Source organism: Pseudorasbora parva, chromosome 7 (genome assembly GCF_024679245.1).
Source record: "Pseudorasbora parva isolate DD20220531a chromosome 7, ASM2467924v1, whole genome shotgun sequence".
NCBI classification, from domain to species: Eukaryota; Metazoa; Chordata; class Actinopteri; order Cypriniformes; family Gobionidae; genus Pseudorasbora; species Pseudorasbora parva.
Window position 1 is genome coordinate 25740519 of NC_090178.1, and position 25976 is coordinate 25766494.

A 25976-nucleotide genomic window follows, 5' to 3' on the forward strand; every position below is an offset into this window, starting at 1 on the left:
TGGTCGATATTAAAAGAAAAAACATGATTGAAGTGGTATTATTCACTTCCTAAAACGTCTTCTCACCTCTAACCTCATTTTCCAGCTTGGTTATGGCAGTAGACTATGCTTTCAGGGCAGTTATGTCCGCACAACACCTCTCTTGAGTAATATATCCTGTTTCCCCCACCCATAAAGTTCTGGGTATACGCCCAGTGATTTGATGGGAAAAAAAGCAACTTGGGAAGATTGGAATTCACAGAAGAGGCACTTTATAGGCATTGCACTGGCTTAACTTAGAAGAGGCAAGAATCAGCCGGAGAAAAGTGTTGTAGCAAAACTAGGTAAGCATTCCTATTTGATTATAAGAGGTTAACATGACTAAATCTGTTTTATTTGAAGATATATATTATTACGGTTTATAATAAATTGGGATGACTTTGTGGCTATTATAACAAGTGTTTGGAATGTTTATTTAACTTGATTTGTCTTGATATCCTTGCTAAAAAATAGCCTACAATGGTTTTCTGGTCTTTCAGCCTGGTCTGTTCTCTGGTTTTATGGGAGGCTGGGCACTTTTCAACTTATAAAACTGGTCTGTTAGCTAGACAAGCTTAAGTCAGTTTGAACACAGAACTGTGTCATCAAGAGAGCAGGGTTCCATAAATAAAGTTTCGTGCCCAGTGCAAATGTGTCACTTTCCGTTTAATCTTGCTCTGCGTAAATATTTCAGTTCTTACGCGCGACCGTAGGCTCACTTGTCCGGTGATCCAATTCCCTATAGAAGTAACGCAAGCCCTTCTCTCCTTACGCCAAAGAAGAAATCAGAAACCTGCCTTTTATTAATTCAGAGCGTTTTTTTCAGAGCGCACGCGCGCGGCTTCTGCCGCAAATCCTCCGCGTGAGGTGAATAGATTCACTCATTATTATGCGTCGTTTGCGGTGATAAGCACGTCGACCTCACGAGCGTTGGGGGGAAATGCACTCGATCCAAAGCACGACCTCAATGTGTCAGCGGCGACACGGCCACCAGAACGGCGTTAATAATGAATACAGAGATAAGACAGTGATGGTCGGAGCTGTCCGATAACCCAGAGCTCGAGTCGAGACAACTTGCTCAACATTGCCTTCAAGTGACAGTCTGGTACAAGCTAAGGAAATGACTCACACCTCAGGGATAGAGAGGTTCAACATTTAGGCTACATAGCCTACACTGCAAAACACCACTTAATAATAACACAAAATAGCCTAATGAAAACTGTTTTTATTTGGACAGTTCACTCTAAAATTAGGCTACTCACCCTCACTTTGTTCCAAACCATTCACTTCATTGAGGGCCTATTGAAAAAATATTATGAATGCCTATAGGCCTACAGTAGCCTTTTAATATTACAATGTAGCCTATAGATTCACTTTGGTAATGAAGTTCAATAACCCAAGTGCTTTACATCCGGCTATTGAAAGATGAAGAAAATATAGGACTATATGTGTCCTGTCGCTCAGTTATTTTAGGAATCAGTTCATCCCAGTCATGTCAGGGCAATGGGTTAAGTGTGATAGCTATAACTAAGGTATGTCCTTGTAGGAACAAGAATATTTTGAAGAAATGAGAGACATGAACCATCTGCCTGAACAAGCACAACAGTTTACAGTGTTTATGAGCTGAACATGAGAAATATGAACATTTCTTTATTATTATATAAGTCTTAAGTCTTATCCTCGTTTGATTTTCAGTCTTCAGTCTTATCCTCGTTCTTTACATTTTCAACTAGTGATGCAAGTTTGGCATTTTTTAGTCACCATCAGGAAACAAGGGTAAACCACAAGTAGCCTGGAGGGACATCTAGAGGAGCAAGAATGGAATGCAGTTCAATAAAGAGAACAGGGAGGAAAGCATAAGGAGACTTAATTTAGCCTCTATTGTATTTTTATTTGCCCCGGTGAGCAAATCGTCCCATTGACCTTATTTAGGGTAGACACTGTATTTTTTCATATGATTGAAAAATGAAAACAAAGCTGTAAAAATAGACAAAACAATCCCTTCAATTTGTTGCAATCCATTCTTCAAAGACTCATTTTCATATGCACAAAATGATATGTCACCACAGAACAATTAATATGTCACCACAGAACAATTTATGGCAGCTACTTTGAAAGTGTAGTGTGCCAAGCTACATACTTAAAGGGATAGTTCACCCAAAAAAATCGGATATCACTTATTCACTCTCAAATTGTTCCAAACCTGTATAAATGTCTTTGTTCTGTTGAACACTAAGGAAGATATTTTGAAGAATGTTTGTAACCAAACAGATCCCGTGCCCCATTGAATACCATAGGGGGGAAAAAATATTATAGTCAATGGTACCCAAGATCTCCTAAAATTCTCCTAAATTCCTTTCTTTTTGTAAAAATTGTTATTTTTGGGGGAACTACCCCTTTAATAATTTGAAGCAACTACACTATACTCAAACTACGTTGATACAATCAACAGTTTAATTTTTACAAATAAAAAATATGTCTATCCAATTATGTAATTTATAATGTAATCATAGCCATATTTTTTTAAACAAATTTTGAATAAATGAACACTCAATTGCATTTAACAATATTAAACTTGGGTTAAACTTTATAATAAGGTGACATAGTTACATACTTGCTCAGATAAGTACTGAGTAACATTAATTAACTACACAATTACTATAGAGTTACAGTTAGGTTTAGGGTCAGTTACTTGTAATTATGCATAATTTACTGTTATTAGTAAGTACATGCAACGTGTAACTAGATCACCTTAAAATAAAATGTTACTTGAACTTAAACTTACATTTACATTTAATCATTTAGCAGACGCTTTTATCCAAAACGACTTACAAAAAAGGGGAGCGCAATAGAAGCAACGAAACAAACAAGGCCAACGAGTTAAGAGCTGTAAGAAGTCTCAGTTCATTAGCACAGTACACAGTTGTTGTTGTTTTGTTTTTTTGGACAAACAAACAAGAATTTATGGATAGTTAAGTGGTATTCTTTATTGGTCAGGTGCAATTGGAAGAGATGTGTCTTAAAAATGGCTACAGACTCGGCAGCACGAATTGAGATCGGCAACTTAAATAGAAGAAAAACATGCTAATTTACATAAGTCAGTCAAACTATGCATAATATTTTTTGTAAATATGTTAATTTACATGAAACATCTGAACAAATAGATTTATTGGTGAATCAGACTCAAACACTGCAAAAATAAGGGAGGACCATTTAAGTCGAATCGATTCACAGTAATAAATTGGACTTTCCAAAGCTATGGTGCTGGTCATATAATTAGAATATCATCAAAAAGTTGATTTATTTCACTAATTCAATTAAAAAAAGTGAAACTTGCATATTATATTAATTCATTACACACTGATATGTTTATTTTTTTTTAATTTTGGTGATTATAACTGACAACTAAGGGAAATCCCAAATTCAGTATTTCAGAAAATTTGAATATTACTTAAGACCAATACAAAGAAAGGATTTTTAGAAATCTTGGCAAAATGAAAAGTATGAAAAGGAAAATATGAGCATGTACGGCACTCAATACTTAGTTAATTACTGTAGCAATGCGGCGTAGTATGGAGTTGATCAGTTTGTGGCACTGCTCAGGTGTTATGAGAGCCCAGGTTGCTCTGATAGTGGCCTTCAGCTCTTCTACATTGTTGGGTCTGGGATATCGCATCTTCCTCTTCACAATACTCCATAGATTTTCTATAGGGTTAAGGTCAGGCGAGTTTGCTGGTCAATTAAGAACAGTGATACCTTGGTCCTTAAACCAGGTACTGGTTGCTTTGGCACTGTGCAGGTGCCAAGTCCTGTTGGAAAATGAAATCTGCATCTCCATAAAGTTGGTAAGCAGCAGGAAGCATGGCGTGATCTAAAACTTCCTAGTAAATGGCTGGTTTGACCTTGGACCTCAGAAAACACACTGGAACAAGACCAGCAGATGACATGGCTCCCCAAACCATCACTGACTGTGGAAATATTACACCGGACCTCAAGCAACATGGATTGTGTCTTGTAGCCTCTCCTCTCTTCCTCCAGACTCTGGGAACCTGATTTCCAAAGGAAATACAAAATTTACTTTCATCAGAGAACATAACTTAGGAAACTACTCAGCAGTCCTTTTTGTCTGAACTACTGAAGGCTGAACTACTGTCACACTGGTATCTTTTTATTTTTTAAATAATAGATTTCGTAATTGTAGTGTTTTTCCAGCGTGCTTTTAGTGCTCATTTCCATTTGGCAGCTGGCATGTTTTGCAAGGATAAATGGGTTTGGGTGACTTCTGAATTTCACAGCACCTCATTACATGACAGTTTGTTTGGGTCCTCTGGAACTAATCACTAGGAGCACCTATCAATCATCCTGTCTGTCCCAGTCTGATCTAGAATATCACTCCTAATGAAGTGCATCCCATTTAGAACAATGACAACCGTTTTAAAGACAAAGGCTCTCTGCAGAAAACACCAGCTTCTCACAGCCGCATGCATGACCTTATTCAAAGAAGCCATCTTTCCTCTGTAACTACAGTGCTGCAATGCCACGCTGCATGGTTGCTCAGAAGAGAGAGGAATAATAACCATTGTTATTTTCACCCAAGCCCTGCTCAGGCTTCTCTCTCTCTCTCTCTAATTAGGTTAATAGAGGTACATCAGTAATTGGGAAGACGACAGGGCAGTGGTGTAATGTACTAATGTTAGTGGTGTAGTGTAAGTATTCAGGTGTGACGTCTGTCAGATGGAAGATTTACCTGAAAGGGCTGACCTATAGAATTACCCATATGTCGCACCCACATTAAAATCACATTAATTTTGTGTGAGCATTAGCTTGCCTTGTTCGGTCAGGCAGGAAATTGTTGGTACTCTTTATAGAAAATAAAAAATATGACATACAGTATTTGGTACAATAAGAGTTGTACTCTTTTTTTAGATTTTTAATTGTGCATTGTCATTTTTACATTTGGATTTAATTTGTCATACTCTCTAAGCTAGTCTTTAAAACACTGATCATTTAATAACATTGTTAAATGTAATCTTTAGGAGGTCTCAAAATTAATATAATTTTTTCATACATTTTAATGTTGTGATGTGTAAACATACTTTAAAATGATTCATTTTTAGGCTTTTATTTCCCTTAGTTTATACCAGTCACTGACATGTTATCATCCATAACATATTTGTTAGTTGGTTCCTTTTTTGTATTTGGTGTATTTTGTGGAATTGTGGCCTTCATTGATGTTTTACTGTACCTTGTGTCTTAGATTAGCCTGCTAAATGTCACTGGAAGGAAACCCAAATTACATCATTAATTATTTATTAGTGTCAAATATGTGATGGGATCTGCAGTACAAGATGAAATGCAGTAGGACACACTTTATTGCTTCACTTTGTGTGTTTGTAAGGAAAGGTTTAAAGGGGTATACATCCAAGAAGGAAAGGCATGAGAGTGGGCATCCTTCAAAGAGTGTGTATGGGCTTTTGTCTATTTTTTGTTGTCGGATGAGAGAGAGAGAGAGAGAGAGAGAGAGAGAGAGAGAGAGAGAGAGAGAGAGAGAGAGAGAGAGAGAGAGAGAGAGAGAGAGAGAGAGAGAGAGAGAGAGAGAGAGTGTAACAGACATGTAGCAGGCAACCCCAGCGGTAATGCGAGCCTGTGGATTGAATGTCCGTTAAAGATCACAGGTTCCATTGTCTTGGTATATACTGTACATCTCTACACACTCCTCCTCGCTCCTTTGTCCCGCCTCCCTTCTTCATGCTCTTTAATTATTCTAACATCATCCCTCTCCTCAGGTCGCTCATTTTCCAGTGCCTGCCCTTCTAGGTATCCCAGCTGCTAAAACGTCACTTACTAACTAAAGAAACAACTGAAAATGATAATTTTACACACACTCTGGGTAGGTTTACACGACAATGATGTACTAAAAACGGAAAATGTTTCCTTTGTGTTTTTCACGTACCGACGCTGATAATGCGATCCCATGCACACGGATTCATGAAAAACAACAACAAATGCTGTATCATGCATGCCAGATGTCACTTTATAAAGAAACAATATGCACCTGTAGATTAAACATGTTATACGCATGACATGTACGCATTTTTGAGATTTGTATTGAAGATTTTGTATTTGAGAATTGTATTGAAAAATGTGCACTTTGAAACCTGTTTTAAAAATTTAGTTTTTTTTTCAGGTTTCCTAAATGCTGTTTTTGGGTAAATCAATGGACAAAACGCATAAAAAGTGTTTTCCTTTTTTAGCTGAAAAGGGTGTCTGTGAAGGGAGAAAACAAGGAATAGGTGGGGTTAATCAATTAACAAATGAGTAACAATAGAAACAAATGGGGACATACCTAGAAACCATGGCAGATTAAATGGTGATGTTATGTGCATGTGCATAACGTTTTCAATCTATAGTTTCTTTTCAAAGCCAACTACTGGACTGCCATGCATTATACATACTTTTTAGTATTTTTTTGCACATGTGAACAGGATTAGATTAGATGGTGATGTCATCTGTATGTAAAAATTGCAAAGGAAAACCTTTTTTTTGTTTTAAATGTGCCCCAAAACATAAACCTCATGTTACAATAACCCCTTCAGTAGTTCTCAAGAACCTTGTCTGGTTATTACCAGACCAAGCTCAATCTTCTAAAGGGGTGGTAAAACACGATTCTTTCGAAGGCTTGATTGTGTTTGTGGGGTGCACTGTAATGTGTTCATGCTTCGTTTTTTTTTTTTTTTAAATCATTAATTTTCATACATTTTACCTTTATTGTACACTGCTCTGCCTCTCCTTGTAAAAACGGTCTAATAGTTTCCTGGTTCTATGAAGCCGGTCCCTCAAAAATACGCAATGGGCTCAGATTGGTTATCTGGCCCAGCTGTGTTCTGATTCGCTAACTGCCTAGCACACTCCAGCCTACTCTTCTCCACAGCAATAAAAATGTCCTCGCCCCCCTTATTTAATATTCTCGGAGGAGGGGTTTATGTAAATATTGAACCCGCTGATGTTAGCTAGTCTGGAGGAAAAGGCTGTAGTTCCCTTAACGGCCGTTTGCTGTAGTCCTTAGAGATTGATTTCTTTAAAATCTCCCGTTGCTTTAAACTTTGAGCGTTGTAACTTTGCAGATGTTGTTTAAGCTCAAACAGCAACATTACACACTAGCTAAAGTTAGAAAAGTAAATAGTGTTTTACCACTCCTTTTCTACTGCACAAGAGGTGTGCGCAACGGGCATAGTTTAAATGACTCTGTATGCAATTGGATAGTTTTTTAACCAATCAGACAAGAGGCATGATCAGCGGGCATTGAGCCATCCTTCTCTATCCATCATTGTGTCAAACCCGCCAATAGCGTGCCAGGTGGATAAGCCGGTCTGCGATTGGTTCTCACAAATGTGTAACAGAAGCAAGAAAAATTAATGTACAGATTTCCAGCCTGAGCTGCAGGGCGAAATAAAATCGCTGGCAGATCGGGCTGGATTTTATCTATCAAGAACCCCTTTATAGATACCAAAATGAACTCCTATGACCCTATAGGAAACTAGTAAAAATGAGTAAAGTCATACTTGGTGTTTTTATAGGCTAGGTTTAAAAAATAAATTAAAAATCAGTATTTCCAAGTACCCCTGGAACCTGCCTAGGCTATGCAATGAGGCAGAGGATCCAAATTGAATCAGTTTGTGTTCCAATTAAGTGGTATTTTATGTATTTTGTCTCCTTTGTACAGTTACAGATATGGAGGGTGCCATTAAAACAGTTGTTATGCAGTACCTGTCTTCAGCACGAGGAAAAGAGAGCCTGGGTGGGAAGAACTTCCAGAAGTTAGTCCAGGGTCAGCTGGGCAACATCCTGAGTGTAAGAGCTGAGTTCCTACATTTGACCAGATGTTTTTAACAAATCTCTCATTTTGCTCCATAAATAAGGGGTGTATATATATATATACATATACATATATATATATATATAATTATTATTTTTAATGGTCCTATGGTGTTACTGTGGTGTGACAACTGAATTAAAATTAAAAGTGCAACTATTTCTTAATCTCTCAATTAATATGAGGTCATACGTGCTGCATGCATGTATAAAAAGTTTTAGAATAATAGTTTTAGATGGAGTTTAGCATGTCACACCACAGGGCATGTCGAATGAGTAAATGTCAAAATTATGCCCAGGGGCAGACATAACCAATAATCGAGTTAAGTGCTCACTTAGGGCCTCAGGCCATCTGATATTGGCAATATTTGGCACACACTCAAGTACGCATCTGTGATTGCGCTTTGGGGAGTGTCAAATGTTTCTATTTACCACATGTTTTGCAGTGTTGAGCGTAATGGCCAATCAGAGGTGTTTAAGTTAGAATCTACTGAACACTCAAAACTAAAGTTTTTGCTCAGTGCTGATTTTTGTGTGCCCTCGAATCCTAAATAACACAACTATTAAATGTTTAGTTTTAAATTATTATATTAAATCATTTGAAATATTAACAGAAGAAAATAATAACTGAGGTATAGCTTATTTGCATTATTTCGTCATGTGACAACTGTCTGACTCTCACAATAGAGAAGAAAGTATATCAATACATTTGAGGCTTATAGACCTTCTTCTTTTGTGATATAAAAAATAAGGTAATTAGAACAACACCAGGTTAGCTAATTATTTACTGAATTTAGCTACACTATCCCATATAGACAAGTTATGAAGGGGTAAATAAACTACAAACTATGAGAGAGACAGCTAAATAATGGTTACAAGTAAAAGAGCACATAGTTGGTGTGTGTCGGGGCCCTAGAATTTGCTTAGGCCCCCAAATGACTTAGTCCGCCCCTGACTATGCCTCATTATGTCTCCATTCCTGACTGGGCTAAGCTTGTTTGAGTAATGCTAAATAGTTTAAGGAATCAAGGTGATCATTTCACATTCTATTTCTCTCTCTCAGGACACGGACAGTTCTTCAGCAGTGAAGGAAATGATGAAAGGACTGGATGACAACCAGGACGGAAAAGTCAGTTTCCAGGAGTACCTGACGCTGGTGGGCTACCTGGCGAACTCGCTGAGTGAGCAGAAAACCACAGCCGGTGGACCAGAAGAAGCCCCCAAACACTAATGACAGCCGATTACAATGACACTCATTTGTAACGCTGGAGTATCACACCAGTAATCATCATACATAAGGGAGAATAGGGCTAGTTTTCACACATTTTACTTACTAAATTGTGAAAGTCTGTATACGAACACCTTGCACACCAAAAAAAATAAAATAAAAATCCAGCTTGTTGTTGTTGTTTTGGCCAACACACATTGTATTATTAAATTGTGTAAAATTACAATGTATGTAATACATAACAAAGCAACTGTTTAACTGTACTTTTGACTTTTGATTTATCCAAGTGTAACAACTAGCCCTGATCTCTCTCTAATGCAGTATAAAATCTGCAATCAAAAGATATGAAACACTTTTACATAAAAAAAATATTGCATTAAAATTATAATGCGGTTTACATGTATTCACATTCTATGAACTTCTATGAAAACTTCTATGATTCTATGAAAAAGTTTTTTTGTTTAGTTGCTTTTGTCTAAATTCCATTAAATAGATTAACATTTCAAGACTCATGTGGTTTCATAAATTATTTAATGGTTGGGTAGGCAATGATTTTCATAAATGCTTTTTTGTTTGCGGAAACTCCACACATCCTGATAGCAATAAATAACAGATCAATATTAATAAATAAATAAATAAATACCAAAAAAATAGTCTACTGTGGAAGTCTCGGGACCAAAAAATATTTGTCCAATCATTGCATTCGGTCTGAATGCAATAATAGGATGCCCTACCTGTCTGTCAATGTATTCGCATACCTCCATGCACTGCACCCTGCTCGCGCAGATATCCCGTCATCGGCGCGAGACTATGCAGAGTTATAAGGGATAGCAATGCTGAAATGAATCTGTGGCAGGCAGGTGGTATAAGTCAGAGCTCTTTAAGTTGTTTATGTTCATTATTATTCTAATGTTAAGTGCTTTGAGACATGAGCTAATTAAACACTCGTGCCTCTCGTGACACTTCGCAGACTCTGCTCTGTGTTCATGTGTTTTGGAGTAGTCATGGCTCTATGGATTCTCTCAAGGGAGAGTGGGATCTTATTGCTAGCTTTTCTGAAATTGCCTACCCTAACCTTTACTGTGTTTTTACTGCAACGATTAATGCTTCATCAGATAAACAAAACAAGGCATAAGAATGTAAGCTGTGCTGGATTTATATATTTCCTCTTCAGATTTGTCCATGAGGTAAAATAAAAAATGTTACACTACTGGAGATATGTTTTTGTATAATCGGTCAATAAAAATATGGAAATAATTACAAAATCGTCATTAAAGTTCTGTCTATGTAATATAAGCTAAATATCATGATTTTGGTACAACCTGTACCCTAGCATGAATGATCAGGCCACATGAATGATCCCCACTGATCAGGCATAACCTTATGACTAATATTCTAATATAAAATTCTAATATAATGTTGGTCCCCCTTTTGCTGCCAAAACTGCCCGACACCCAGCCCTGTAGAGGCATGGTCTCCACTAGAACCCTGAAGGTGTGCTGTGGTATCTGGTTCCAAGATTGTAGCAGCAGATACTTTAAGTCATGTAAGTTTAGAGGTGGGACCTCCATGTACTTGTTTGTTTAGCAAAATCCCACAGATGCTCAACTGGATTGAGATCTGGGGAATCTAGAGGCCAAGTCAACACCTCAAACTTGTTGTGCTCCTCAAACCATTCCTGAAACATTTTTGTTTTGCAGCAGGGCACATTCTCCTGCTGAAAGAGGCCACAGCCACAAGGGAATACCGTTTCCAAAAAAGGGTGTACATGGTACTCAACAATGCTTAGGTAGGGAGTACGTGTCAAAGTAACATCTACATGGATGGGAGGACCCAAGGTTTCCCAGCAGAATATTTCCCAAAGCATTATACTGCATCTGTCGGCTTGCCTTCTTCCCATGGTGCATCCTGGTGCCATGTATTCCCCAGGTAAGTGACGCACACAGCCATCCATGTTACGCAAAAGAAAACGTGATTCATCACGTGCCCACTGTTGACCCTTTCGACGGGTTATGCAGCCCCAAATGCAAAAACTTCGATGCACTGTGTATTCTGAACCATTTCTCTCAGAATCAGCATTTACTTCTTGAGTAATCTGAGCTACAGTACCTGCAGTAGTCTGTTTGATTGGACCACACAAGCCAGCCTTCCCTTCCCATGCGCATCAATGAGCTTTGGCCGCCCATGACCCTGTCGCCAGTTTACCACTGTTCCTTCCTTGACCACTTTAGATCGATACTGACCACTGCAGACCGGGAACACCCCACAAGAGCTGCAGATTTGGAGATGCTCTGACGCTAGCCTTGTCTAGCCATCACAATTTGGCCCTTGTCAAACTCGGTCAAATTCTTACGCTTGCCAAATTTTTACTACTTCTAACACATCAACTTTAAAGAGAAAATGTTCACTTGTTGCTTACTTTATCCCACCCATTAACAGGTGTTGTGATGAAGAGATAATCAGTGTTATTCACGTCACCTGTCAGAGGTCATAATGTTATGCCTGATCTGTGTATGTTTTAAAGGAACACAACGACTTTTTGGCTTGACCACGGTAAAAGGTAGAGTTAGTTTTTTCACCATACCCCCAGGTAGATAAGTCCATAAATAGCATTCTCATCTGCGTGCAATAACTCTGTCTGACGCACACACCGCTGGCCTAGCTTAACACAAAGACTGGAGGTAAATGGCTCCATCTAGCCTACTGCTCAAAAAGTGACAAAATAACACCAACATTTTTTGTTTGTCTGCTGTCTGTCATCAAGTCCCCTCAACTATACCCACGTCCCTCCTCTTTGCCTATTGTCAGTTTACACTTAAAACCTGCTCTTCAGAATCATATGATGTCACAGACACTATACAGTCTATACCAAAACCACAATTTGTACCAGGTTGTAAACATATTTTTTTATGTAAAGTTGGGCATTTTAACATGGGGCTCAATGAGATTCTGGTCCCTTCTTGAGCCTGTTTCTAGCATCCAGGCTGTGAAGTGCAGTTTAAGACCCTTTCGTATTGGCTTCAAGAGAAATTACACAGGAATGAGAGTATAGTCCCTAACCATATTGGTCTAGAAAATCACAACTTTTAATTTTCCGTCGGTTTTAGTACATGATGTAACTATACACGTCGTGACATGTAAATAGTAAAATGTTAGTGTTATTTTGTCACTTATTGAGCAAGGCTAGATGAAGCCGTTTACCTCAAGTCTTTTTGCTAAGCTAGGCTAGTGGTGTGTGTTTGTCAGACTCTGGGGGATACTTTTATTAAATTGTGTGTGTGTGTGTGTGTGTGTGTGTGTGTGTGTGTGTGTGTGTGTGTGTGTGTGTGTGTGTGTGTGTGTGTGTGTGTGTGTGTGTGAGCCTGTTTATGTGGTTTATGAGGACACAAATTTGTATAACTACATGGGTATTACACTGGTATTACACTATAAAGGTGGTTTATGAGGACATATCAAATGTCCTCATAATTCAAACGGCCTTAAAAACATACTAAATGATGATTTTTTGAGAAAATAAAAATGCAGAATGTTTCCTGTGATGGGTAGGTTTAGGGGCAGGGGCAGTGTAAGGGGATAGAAAATACGGTTTGTACAGTATAAAAACCATTACGCCTATGGAGAGTCCCTGTAAACCACATTGACCAACATGTGTGTGTGTGTGTGTGTGTGTGTGTGTGTGTGTGTGTGTGTGTGTGTGTGTGTGTGTGTGTGTGTGTGTGTGTGTGTGTGTGTGTGTGTGTGTGTGTGTGTGTGTGTTGTGTGTGTGTGTGTGTGTGTGTGTGTGTGTGTGTGTGTGTGTGTGTGTGTGTGTGTGTGTGTGTGTGTGTGTGTGTGTGTGTGTGTTTCAGTCCTAAACCTTGGCTGGCATATGTGTATGGGCACTGTTTGGTTAAGGATGATTCAACACCTGTGCTGCAGTATCAGGTGTGACAGGACCACATGTAGTCAGATGCTCACTGAACACACACACACATACACATACATACACACATATGCACGCACACACACATCTAAGTGTAAACTGGCACCTCTAAAGACCCTTGGGCTGTTAGTAAGCACATTTGTGCCTTGTAACCTTGGTTGGCCTGTAACATAATCAGTCCTCAGGCACCTGACCCATTTCATCTTATGGCATATGCTATTATGTTAATAATTTAAAAAAACAAACAAACAAAAAAACATCACAAAATTTACTTCTACCTGTTATATAATGGTTTTATATTCATTCAATTATATACTTATATACATATTGACAAAATATGTGTACATTTTATGAATTAATTAAATATAGATGTATACTTAAAATGTAAAATTTGACAATATTTTTTTTCTATAAACAGTATTTATAAGCCATATTTTACAGCATAACTGCCAATACTGTAGTATTTGTATTGCTGACTGTTTTTGGTATAGCGATTTTTGTGTCTAAGTCATCAATTACAGGAGATAAATGATTTAGTTCAGGGTGCTGAACTATCACGTCTCTAAAAGTTTAATGTGACAAGCACCAGTACATATAACTAACCTTTAGGATCAAACATATCTATTTACCCAAAAGCTCTTCTTTCAGTAAAGAGTCGTCAGAGCATGTTTATATACGTGAACTCCGTCATCATTAGATAAGTATGAAAGTTGATCAACAAAACAAAACACAGAGTGTGTGGCTTGTTTTCAATTGCTCACGTTACCGTCTATAGCAGAAAACTTTCGCTCTTTCAATGACATCACTGAGTATCAACATAACATTTAATCTTTTATGCAACACTGTTTTGGTTTTATTTCCCTTATAACATTGTGAGTGTGTAACCAAAAGGTGGAAAATAGGTAGGCAGAGATAAATGAAGGATGGATGGGGAGAAGGAGGAGTGTTAGGTATAATGGGAGGAGGAGGACCAAGTAGGTATATAAGATGCTGCCCATCGCCTCCTGTCTTCACCAGCCTTCACCTCTCCTCAAGGAACAGAAGAGCACCATCTAATAGCAAGGTAAGGGAAAGCAAAGGATGGATGGAAGAACAGATTGTGTAATTTTAGTGCTATATGCTAGATTGCTTTGGTGCTCCCTGATGCTTATTTTGTGTTTTTGGACCAGACCGTTAAATAAAGACCTTTTGCACGGAGAATCACGTGCTAAATAAAAGTTAGCTGTTGAGCAAGTATGTTTTAAAAAGGCTTTTCGGATGTTCCCAACTCAAATTTTGCATGGCTTGTGGCTCATCTGTGTAGAAGTATCTGAGGAGGGTTTTCTTCTCGTGTTGTTATTTTTGCCAATCCAGCTCAATATTTTTTCATCAGCTCATCCCTCAGGACAGGGAACAAACAGCTCAAAGCCGGGGCACTGTTATGTATGTGTAGGCAGGAGTTTGTGGCCACTGAGATTGGCTCGGATTACACATGGCCGAGTGGCTTCCTCCCCAGGTTCGGAGTGTGTTCTCCAGTTTAGGATTTCGCCCTTATCAGGCGAGTCACATTTCCCTTCTGTAGTTAAGTTAAGTTAAGCCCCTCGTAGGATGATCTGGAAAGGGCAAGGAGGGGGTCACTGCGTTTTATGCCTAGAATATATTACGGTTTCTTTTGCAATGTTTTTACGGTCGTGGTCTGAGGAAATAAGCCTGCCACATGCTTTTAAATATTTAACATGAGCTAGAAATACTCCCCCTAAAGAAAACCTTTTGTGCATCCTTGAGTGCATTTTATAAGTCTAAATACAGCCGCTTGCTACATTGACCAATAAATGTTTTTTTCTCCAGAATGTCCGCTCTAAACTCAGAGAATGCCTCCACTCTTGAGAACGCCATGCAGCTGATGATCCAGACGTTCCACAAGTACTCTGGGAATGAGGGCGACAAATATACTCTCAGTAGGCAGGAACTCAAAGAGATGCTAACACAAGAGCTGGGCAATTACCTTGGGGTGAGGAGAAAGGAGAGTTTTGTTTTCTTGGCGAAAGTCAAATGTTTCTGATCTACTTTATCTGCGTCTCTCTCGCTTCACAGAATGCAGCGGATAAGGATGCGGTAGATAAAGTTATGGGAGACCTGGATTCAAACAACGACGGTGAGGTGGACTTCACAGAGTTCATCATCCTCGTGGGCGCCCTCACCGTCGCCTGCAACGACTTCTTCCTTGAGTATCACGAAAAGGACGGAAAGAAGACTGACAAGAAAGAGTAGAGCTGAGTTTTTCTGAACAAAAGCCAACACATGACCAGTAAATGATGATGAGGGGGAATGTGTGTGTGTATGAATCTTGCTTACGGAAAAAGGTCCACATCATCTCTTCATCCACGTTCAGTGCACTCCTGGGTACACAAAATGCTCCGTGTGGTGCAACATGTTTCCAACCCCTGAAACAACGTAATTAGAAATTAAAGCATAAGGAATGAGATTGTGGGAGGGTCTTTGTTGAATATGTGAATATGTGTTTCTTCCTTTATTTTGTTTTTTAACAATTGCAGTTGTTAATTTTAAAACCATCTCTCCAATAAACTGCTGATTTAAAAGACATAAACGAGGTTGGTGTGCTTTTTCAGTTGTGAATGTAGCATTGACATGTTAATCTTTTTAAGTTTTTATTTTATATTGTCAATGATGAGAATGAAACAAAAATGGGTTTGAAGAAAATGTAAAGTCAGCAACAAGGGGATTGCCCATATACTCAACAATATTACAACTTTTAGCTGATCACTCTTTTTCAGTGACAATGCACTTAGATAGAGCTAAAACATGCTCAAATGAATAACTTAGAGAGGTGGAACAGAAGACCTTTGAGATCTTGTACACTTTCAAATATATACAGTACCGCACTGACAACAGATGTTTGAACCAGTGAGTTGTGTGGAGTTTCTTCTTCTACCTATATTATGACACTCACTGGTTCCCAACAATGGTCCCGAAGTACCCCAATCACTGCACACTTTTGATGTCTCTCATAAAAGGCACACTCATCCGAGGTCTTAGAGCAGGGGTGTGCGGTCTTGCTCCTGGAGGGCCGCTGACATGCATAGTTTAGCTCCAGGCATAGGCTTCCACGCAGGTTTGATGAGGCAAGTTAGATCTAAACTCCGCAGGACAGTGGCCCTCCAGGAGTAGGTTTGGACACCCCTTTCATAGGCTCTTGTGACTGAAAAACCTAAAAAATATCTGCCTTTGGAGGATGCATAGGTAGAAATGCGTAAAAGCTCATCTGAATCCAGTGTTAGCATCCTCAGTTCCTGTCTCCTGAGATACCTTCATCTTCATCTTCACACCTTCACAGCAGATGCAGTGATAGCTAATGAAACCGAGCGATAGCCTATACCCAAAGGTCACACTTGATTCCCACTACGTACACCACTGGGGTCTTGTACCAATGGGAACTGTATAACACAGCAACACAGTTTAAATATGGAGGAAGAAGAACAGAGACCTTCAAGTACAAGCATTTTTATTAACAAACAATAATGATAAGTCTGAATAAAGAGCCAATACAACTTTAATTTTGCATAGCCTATTTAAAATCTCAACTTTAAGAGGTCTGGACTTTGGGCCAATTATTAAAATCATTACCCATCCCTTAAGAACAATAGTATAGGACAAACTATGCCTGCGGGAAGAGGAGGAATAGTCACTGGACCACAGATCTCACAATCTCAAAAACACACACCACACCTGCACTGATATCCAAATCATCAACCATTAGCTTTAGAAAAGTGTGGTGATACACATCGCTCATACACTACAGTGTAGGCTACACTAACTTGTATCACGTGAGCCTTGAGCCTTGATAATCAATCACATTGCAGCCTTGACGTCATGGAATTGTGTTCAGAGTTGTGCGTGTGACACTGTTTGTGTACCAACTGCTATAAACTGAATCATACCATTTTTTTCAGTGTAAACTCTAAAAATATCAATCCAAAAAATGAATGTTTACAGCAAAAAGGATTAGCCGATGGGCTACAGATTCTGCAGCGTGCGTGTGTGTGTGTGTGTGTGTGTGTGTGTGTGTGTGAACGCTGCCACTGGAACCCTGTTTGCACCAAACAAGCGGACCGAGACTCATCGCTGTCAAACGAACTCTGGACTGGAGCGGTTCGAATTAGGGTATGTTCACATGTTTGGTTCGATTAACATTGTTTAATGTGTTAATGTGCGATTTTTTTTTCAGCTAATATGATAATCCAATAAATCAGATGTTATTTTAAGTAAATCTGACTAAAATGTATAAATATGAAATAACAAAATATTGACTATATTAAGGGTATTTGCATCAAAAACGACAAACAAAACACTGGGCATGAATGAACACTAAGCGAGTTGAGGCTTGTCCATTAGAGGGCAGTATTGAATCAAAGCTGAACAAAAGGTCTCAGGTATTTGTCCAGAAGGTCAACTCGATTCTTCATGTTTGCAGACAGTCCCTTGCTCATTTAAGGAAAGACTGCATGAAAATACTCATTAATTATTTAATAAATTTATATCTTCTTACATTCTATGTGAAACATTCACTATTTTTGTCATCAGGGATGTAGGAACAGACAAAGGCAAGGTCCCGCTTTATGTAGCATAAACTGAAGGTCACATTAATATAATATGTGGACGTGCATTTCCCTTCTCTTAGCTCACATGAAAAGTTGGCTTGAAGAGCTTTCATAAAGGAGGATGCGCACTAAACTTGAAGTAAGGCATGAATTTATTATGTTTTGAGGTGGCATTGCCAACGGATGTGAGTTTAGAGACGGGCGAAGATGTCCTTGGGCAGCAGAACAGTACAAAAGCCAGTTTAAACGTTCTCTTGACCATCTTGTTCAATGACTTAAACAGAACTGAAAAAAGACATTGCATTCAGTGCAAAACATTTTCAACTTTCCCTAACAGAGAAATGCAAGTGTTATTGGTGCAAATAGGCCAAGAATTGTCAAACACAAAGGGCTGATGAACTTTGAATCTTTATTTGACAGGATAAATGTGATCGGTAAGCCGAGGGAGGTGAGGATAAGATGCGGGAGTGTGAATAAGAAGGTGCACTCTTATTGGCCAACACAGATGTTTTGACACAGGAATCTTTGTGATTTCACAGTTCTTGATTATTGCAGTATTGAATAGGCTGACTCTATCGTGACATGGCATAACATATGGAAGCTGCTTTGTCTCTTCCCTTCATTACATTTTTCTTCTAATGAATTACAGAGACTTCAGCACTCATGGTTATGAAAGACGATTTGCTTGCTTTCATGGAGAGAATGCTTTAATGAATAGAGACACGACCCTGTGTGGTGAATACTGACTTGTCCTGTCGCTGATGTCACACAGTGAACACACAGACATGGTGAGTCACTGGAAACCTCCTGCCATTTGGAGCCCAAACAAAGACAAAAGTAATGCATTCATAGCTTGACTTTTGCCCTTTTTTAAGCTAACGGTCAGGATACGTTAATGTAATTGAGCAACTGTATGTAGCTTTGTGGTTTGTAATAGGCCTTTTTTTGCAGAGCAGTGCTGGTGAGAGAAATATGAGAAGAGGAATGAGAATGACTAAAAACGGATAGCATGAGTGTGAGGTCATTTGAAGCGCTCAGGGAATATAGTCGAGAAAAAATGTAATTCATGGGTGAACATTTTTGCATAATCTGCTTTCTGAAAGATGAGTTTTGGAGATTGCCTGGTTAATGAACCGTATGGATGTAACTGATCCACACTTAAAGTCTTAACTGCCAGCTAGAGGCCTTCAAATTCATTAGGGTCAAGATATAATGTGCAAATAAGAAGGAGGATATGGAGGCTCAATAGCAGAGGAAACAGCTAGCAATGATAGCATATCGCTTCACTTTGTTTTCATGAGCTCCAGGCTTTATATATTGTATAATATACACTACTATTTAAAAGTTTGAGGTCAGTAAGATTTCGTTTTTTAATTAATACTTTTATTCAGCGAGGATGCATTAAATTATTTTAAAGTGACAGTAAAGACTTTTACATTGTTACAAACCTTTTTTAATATTCAAATATAAAATATTAAGCATCACAGTTTAAGAAATGTTTCTTGATCAACAACAAATCAACATATTAGAATGATTTCCAAAGGATCATGTGACACTGAAGACTAAAGTAATGACTGCTGACAATACAGGTTTGCCATCACCGGAATAAATTACATTTTAAAATATATTATAAAACAGTTGTACTTATATTGCACAATATTAAAAATACATAAATGCAGCCTTTGGTGACAATAATAGACTTCTAAAATCTTACAGACCCCAAGCTTATGCACTCTAAAAACTGATGGGTTGCTTTAACCCAAATTTGTGTCAAATATGGACAAACCTAACCTCTGGTTATTGTAAAAAAAAAAAAAAAAAATTAACCCAACTGTTGGGTTTGTCCACATTTGACCCACATTTGGGATCAAATAGCCCAGCATTTTTATTTGTATTTTTTGAGTATAATAGTGTATATTTATAATCATATATTTACCTTAATATTTAAATCAAATGTGTTAAATGGAGTTCTGTATTCTTGCTAATAGCTTAATTAAGCCAAATTAGCCCAAATACTTAAGCAACACATTTGTGAATGAAATGCATTGAAAATATCAGCCAGTTAATAATCACCTAAAATCTAGGAATATTTAAAGTCACTTATCAAATGTGTTTTTGAAAAAGGGAATGACAATCAATGGCTTTATATTTTCATGAGAAGCTATTATGCATGTCTATGGCGCAAGTAGTGTGAGAGGACTGATAGGAACAGGATAGACAAATAAGAAAAATAGGAGAAAGAGAAAAGGGGAATGAAATGAAGATTAAAACGGGAGTCCATTACAATGGTAATAATACTCAGAGTTTCTTCATAACAACTTTTCATGTCAGTTTGGTATATCAGTGTCTCAATTTTGAACTCTCAGATTCTTTAAGACTAGTCTGTTTATGTATTAGCCATTCTGTCCAACTACGGCAGACCTCAGTGTAATATCTGGGGACTAAAGGGACTCATTGAGCTCATCACTTATCTGTTCATTGTTGAACTGAAAATTCACAAGGCTTGGGACAATATTGTTATGGGTGGGAACCCTCTCCCACACCACAGAGACCCTTAGTGGGGATGTCTTTTTTTGGCAAATTTAACTGTTTTCATACCAGACATTTTTATACACAGTCATTGTCTATTAACAAGCTCACTCTGATCTCATCACACATCCTCCCTCTTTATGTTGTGTGTTGTAGTAATACAATTCACACATTAATTCTATGAATAATAATACTTCATCAAAAACCATTTTCGAAGGACTAGAGTAGACGCTTGTTTTCGCACATAAATGAGAATGTTGTTGTATTTGCAATAGCCTATAAGGACCATGACAGGCTTCTAGACCATAAGAAATAAAGACAGATTTAATTATGAAAATCTGATAGAAATGATGTTAGAGCAGGCATTTAAGTTCATCCCTGTCTGGCTAGTTTGCATGTACAGGTAACAAATGGAAGTCATGTGACTCTTGCTTGTTTCAGAGCTTGTGGGCGGTGGATGGCTTTCTAGTTGCAGAAAAGAGTGCTGATTGGCTGCTGAGCAAAGTAAACAGGTGTCTCCTTTCTCTCCGATTGGCTTGTGTGGTTTTTCACCTAAAAGGAGGGGAAGGTGGACTGGACAGGAGGCCTGAACGAGAATCCCGGACGAAATCCCCACTCTGCATGATATTCCAAAAAAGTTTCATATAAACCTAACGTTAGTCCAGAGTGACATTTGCCCTCCCCTTCGGCAGACCCCCCCTCCTCCCTTCTCCCTCCTGTCGCGACTGATGGTGGGTAGCATCCATTGGTGTGGCGGGGGTTGGTGGTTAGTCAGCCAGGTGTGTGGGTGATAGTTTTGGCTGTGTAGTTTTGGAACAGAGGTTGGAGGAACATTCCGATTGTGCCAAAGACACACACAAACACAAAGATCCAAAGGAATAGACGATCGATCACCATGGCGACATACTTCCAGTCCTCGCTCACCTGTAAGGTAAAAAGAACAGCAGTGAAAAAGGAGTGGACGGATGAATAAACTGAGGGAGCAAAACTATTAGAAATTGTCATTAAACAAAATAATGCTGAAATTAAATACAAATGTTAGGTGAAAAACTAATTTAAATGAACTTAAACTGAAGAAAAAACTTAAATCTTATCATGCTCTTCTCGTTCTCTAAAAAGGACAAACATTGAACCACAAAAGCCATTTTTTTTGTAGGTCACATGATTAGAATTAAGAATGCTTCTACAATTCCAATTAATTGTGATTGATTGCTATACATGTCAGTCAAGCTTCTCTTCCTGATGCCACCTTTCCACTGCACAAGATATTAGCGTACGATTGCCGCATTTCGCTCCCTAACAGCAGTCGCACAGAACTTTGAAACTGGACGTGAAGCACGTCCCTCGGCTCGGCACGTTACCCTCAGCTTTCACTGTGGTAAATTTAATAATTTTAATGAATGTAATGCATGTATGAACATGTCCACAAAAAACAAATAACCCTCAATACATCTAAAGTAAAAACATAGATGGTATAGAGCTAATCAACATAAATATTGATTTCATAATTATAAAATAATTATTCCTGCCATAATTATTAATAACCACCACTTTACATAATGTTTACAGAATAATGTTTGAGTGTTAAAATATTGGTAATTCTGTTATTTGCGCTCATAGCTTTGATTAAAATACATCACATGTGGTCTAGTCGCAGAATTTCAACTATTTAAACGCATCCGAAGCTCAAACTGGATCCGAAATTTCCGCATACCCTTATGATAGGAACTTCTCTCAGCTCCCACACTACTCTCCATTGGAAATGAATGACTTCCAGTCCAGCGGCTGTCGTTTGTCGTGTGCAGTGGAAAGGCGGCTTTAGTAGGTGGTTCTTGACCAGAATAGGCTGCAGTATGGACAGACCTTATGACGTCTATTCAAAGGTCTGGTTACATGAGACTGTGACCATACGTCATGGTGTTAAACCTGGGCCACAGATGCCATATTTGATTTGAGAGCTGCAGTAGAGAGGAATGAATAACAACGAATGAATCAGCGAAGAAAAGTGTTCTTTTTTTGGAGCTTTGAACTAGTTACATCGCAAACAGTTGCAAGACTCTCCAAAACTCCCCTTTTGAGTTCCATTGGAAAAGATAGCAGCTGATGGATTTAGAAAGGCTGGAGAGTGAGTGAATGACATAATTGTATTTGTTTAAGGCCAACTATCCCTTTAAAAAGGCAAAATTTCAAAAAGCAAGGAAGATGACGGATGTGAAGGAGAGACAGGACAAACAGATGAGTCAAATATAAAATTTTGGGGTGGGGTAAAAAAAAGATTGAGAGGTAAACATAAGAAGGGAAATTGGATGCGAATGTGTGGGAGTGAGTGAGAGAAGGGAAGAGAGAAGAGGGTGAAGGAAAAGGTTAATGTGAGCAGAGACTTCATTCCGCCACACTGCTCTGATGAGGTGAGACACAGGGGACTTGAACCGTAACCACGGCAAAGGCTGCAAGGGAGTTGGCATGGAGACGCCTTGTTACCATGGGAATGAAACTGTGTTCAGGTCGAGATGATTGACAGAATTACTGAGTGCTGTTAATTTTACCTCATGTTGACTGTATTCCTGCTCTTAAAGAGGAGCCAACTGCTCAAGCCCACTTAACAATATTGCTGAGTTATAAAAATATATTGCTGACTGTTCTAACTGAACAATACCATCAAAATAATGTGAAAAGCCATAAGCCATAAATCTATATTAGCTCACTTATTCAACAGTTTTCATGCTATGTAAAGGGCTAATTTAAAAGGTAAAATAATAATATAAATATGCATTGTATGAACCATAAAATAGAATATTGAAAATTAATCAAAATGAAAATAATTAAATGTCATTATACACATTTGTGTCCTCATATTTCACAAAAACATGCCCACACACCCTATACATTACAGGGGATCTATTAATGTATCTCTTTTGATATATCTTCTTCATTGGTATCTTATCACCTAGACTACAAATAGTTCAACTGCCTTCTATCACTCGGCTTCAAAAAAAAAAAAATCACCTCTAGTATCATCCAGCACAACCTCTCTTCTCAAACGTGAGTAATGCTGAGACTCAGACGGTGTTTGACAGAATGGGACTGTAAGCCATTTAAATGCCAACAGTGAGTGTAGTGCTGATGTGTAGCTGTGCTTTGGCTAAAGACCACATCTCTTTTTTAATGCTTTAGGACTTGCCTGTCAAAGCCTCCACATCAGAGATTATTAAACCACAAGTGCGGAGCTGCATATTGATCTGAATGTGTCTGTGAGAACGTGTGTAAGCTTTCACTGAGCTCATAATGAATGCCAAGTTTTGAGTCAGGGCTGCATAATCTATTGCTCACTCTTAACAGGTTTTTTGTGTAATTTCCAACTTTCTTTTAGTTGTAATTGCAGCAAAAACTGACACCAAAATTATTGCAAAGTGATTGGAACTGTGGCCTGGTTCAGCTCTGCAGCTATTATATCAACTTATAATAGCTGTATCAACCACAGTTCTCTCTTCATTTGTTGACTGGGAATAGTTGTAACATGGGGAGAGTTGGTACTTCCACAAATTATGGATAAGATAGGACTCATGTGACAGTTTCAGTTTTCATCTTGCTTCCTTTACGATCCCACATGGAGGTATTCCTATCTCTCATGAAGCTACAGCAGAAAATATAATTCTGAGGTAAGAAAGTAAAAAAAAATAAAAAATACATCACAGACAATGGAAGATGGTGCGAGGATTCAAGTGCAGGTAAAATGATAATTTATTAACAAAATAAACACAGATACAAAACAAACACCCACAAGAGGGACAAGGATCCAACCCACAGACATGAAACAAGGATCCAACACCGACTGACAAACATAAGGAGCTTATAAGGGAAGAAATCAAGAGGGGACAGGTGGGACAAATGAAACACTAATCAGATAACAAGGGGGAGGGATCAGACAATTACATGAGCACATGCTCAGAAACAAACCCACATGTGCACACAAGACATAGTGAGACTAAACATAGACTAAACATAGTGTTTCCATGTTTTATGGGGACTTTCCATAGGCGTAATGGATTTTATACTGTACAAACCGTATTTTCTGTCCCTCTACACTGCCACTGCCCCTGCCCCTAAACCTACCCATTACAGGAAGCATTCTGCATTTTCACTTTCTCAAAAAAAACTCCTTCTGTATGATTTATAAGATGTTTTCCTCATGGGGACCTAAAACTGTCCCCACAAGGACAAGGATTTCGGATATTAGCATCTTTGTGGGAACATTTTGTACCCATAAAGTAGGGATTACCAACACACACACACACACACACACACGCACGCACGCACGCACGCACGCACAGTAGTGGGGTAGTTGTAACAAAGAACCAAAATGTATTTGTCATTATTTCACAAAATCTTATATGAAGACATTTTAATTGTTGGCATTTGTAGTAGACAAATGTGGGTACTTTGCCTAAAAGTTTCAGACATGTAGCTAAAAAAAAAAGGTAGTTTTAGGTGTTTTAGAAAAAAGTGCAACCATACCTGGTCTCCCCATGCCCAATTTCAAAAAGATTGTAGGTCAAATTTGTCTGAATGACTCTAACAAATAGGCCCTGTTTAAACCTGATAATAAAATATGTTTTGGTTGATTGAATCACAAGTAGATGAGGGAGACACATACATGCTTACACCTGTTGTTTTAATCTCTTTAATCTCTCCTTTTGTCCACTTTCAACAATTTCTATCCTGATTTCTTTGTGATGAAGAAGACCTTGGTCAAACGCTGTGAGTGAAATCAGGAATGGTGAGAGAACATTGTGCTTGGTACATTTTTCGTCTTCAAACTTTAAACTTGGGTCTCCGGCTGAAAAAGTTTAAGTACCGTCTGGCTACCGCGCTTCACATGATGTTTATGCATTAGGTCAGTAGGCAGTGTTTTGCGGCTGCTCGAACGCATTCGACCAGATGAGCATTTACACTACGAAAGCAATCCGGTCAAATGCGTTTCGACTACCTCTGGAAGTGGTCGAAAGTGGTCAAGCTCAAAACATTTCAGACTTGTTTTTAGCATTGTTCACTTGTGACCCAATTGACCAAAAAGCATCCTAACACCAGTTGTAAACAGGGCCATAGAGTCCTTAGTTGTGGATTTTTGAGGATGATTTTGTGTAGGGCAACTGCATGACAAGGTCTTTAAGCAGGCTTCAAGCTGACTACTGCCTACCTAAATCATTTAATGTTGATCTAAAGTTGATTGTTCGAATTAAAATGGGTCTTCTTAGCAGTATGACGGGCAGATAGACTAATTAAACACCTCTAATTCGCTACTGCAAAAAAAGAAAGAAAGAAAAAAAACAACCAGACAATTTGGGAGTAGATTTAAAAGCATACTTCATCCCAAAATGTAACTTCTGTTATCATTTCCACAGAAATAAGAATTTTCTCTTTAGAATTTAGAAATTTTAAATGAACCCTATTGTAAAATACATTTATTCTTTACCCTTTTATTCACATATGAACTTCAATCCGCTTACATACATTGAGCACATCAAATATGGTCAACGAAAGCTCAACCGTACTTTGCTTGACGTGAGGAACTTTTGGTTGTGTGGACTTTCTATGGAGGGTCAGAAATCTCTCAGGTGTCGTTCAAAATATCTTAATTTGTGTTGCTGATTTCCACAGATAAAGATGTACAAAAAGTCTTATGGGTTTGAAATAATGTGGGTGAGTAACTGATGACAGGATGTACAGTATGCCATTAACTATAATGCTATAACCAGCAATTTTCAGTTATCACAGCATCCATGACTGTACGGTATTTATTTAATTAACT

The 25976-nt window shown here is 38.4% G+C and overlaps 3 protein-coding genes across 3 annotated transcripts in view; 2 read left to right on the plus strand and 1 right to left on the minus strand.

Moving 5' to 3' along the window:
- Window positions 1-169: 169 nt before the first annotated feature.
- Window positions 170-9760, plus strand: si:ch211-105c13.3 (uncharacterized protein LOC325758 homolog). Its single transcript, XM_067449691.1, has 3 exons — window positions 170-323; window positions 7742-7869; window positions 8954-9760. The coding sequence occupies exons 2-3, from the start codon at window positions 7750-7752 to the stop codon at window positions 9119-9121; spliced, it is 288 nt and encodes a 95-aa protein (XP_067305792.1). The 5' UTR covers window positions 170-323; window positions 7742-7749; the 3' UTR covers window positions 9122-9760.
- Window positions 9761-14868: 5108 nt separating this feature from the next.
- On the plus strand, window positions 14869-15593 carry s100t (S100 calcium binding protein T). The gene is made up of 2 exons (XM_067448799.1): window positions 14869-15030; window positions 15114-15593. The coding sequence occupies exons 1-2, from the start codon at window positions 14869-14871 to the stop codon at window positions 15288-15290; spliced, it is 339 nt and encodes a 112-aa protein (XP_067304900.1). The 3' UTR covers window positions 15291-15593.
- A 2435-nt stretch (window positions 15594-18028) lies between these two features.
- chrnb2 (cholinergic receptor, nicotinic, beta 2) overlaps window positions 18029-25976 on the minus strand; it is a 42168-nt gene continuing 34220 nt past the window's right edge. The window contains exon 6 of the mRNA XM_067448798.1: window positions 18029-21091. Within this exon, the coding sequence (XP_067304899.1) occupies window positions 20939-21091 (153 nt within the window). The 3' untranslated portion in view covers window positions 18029-20938. The remainder of the gene's footprint in view (window positions 21092-25976) is intronic.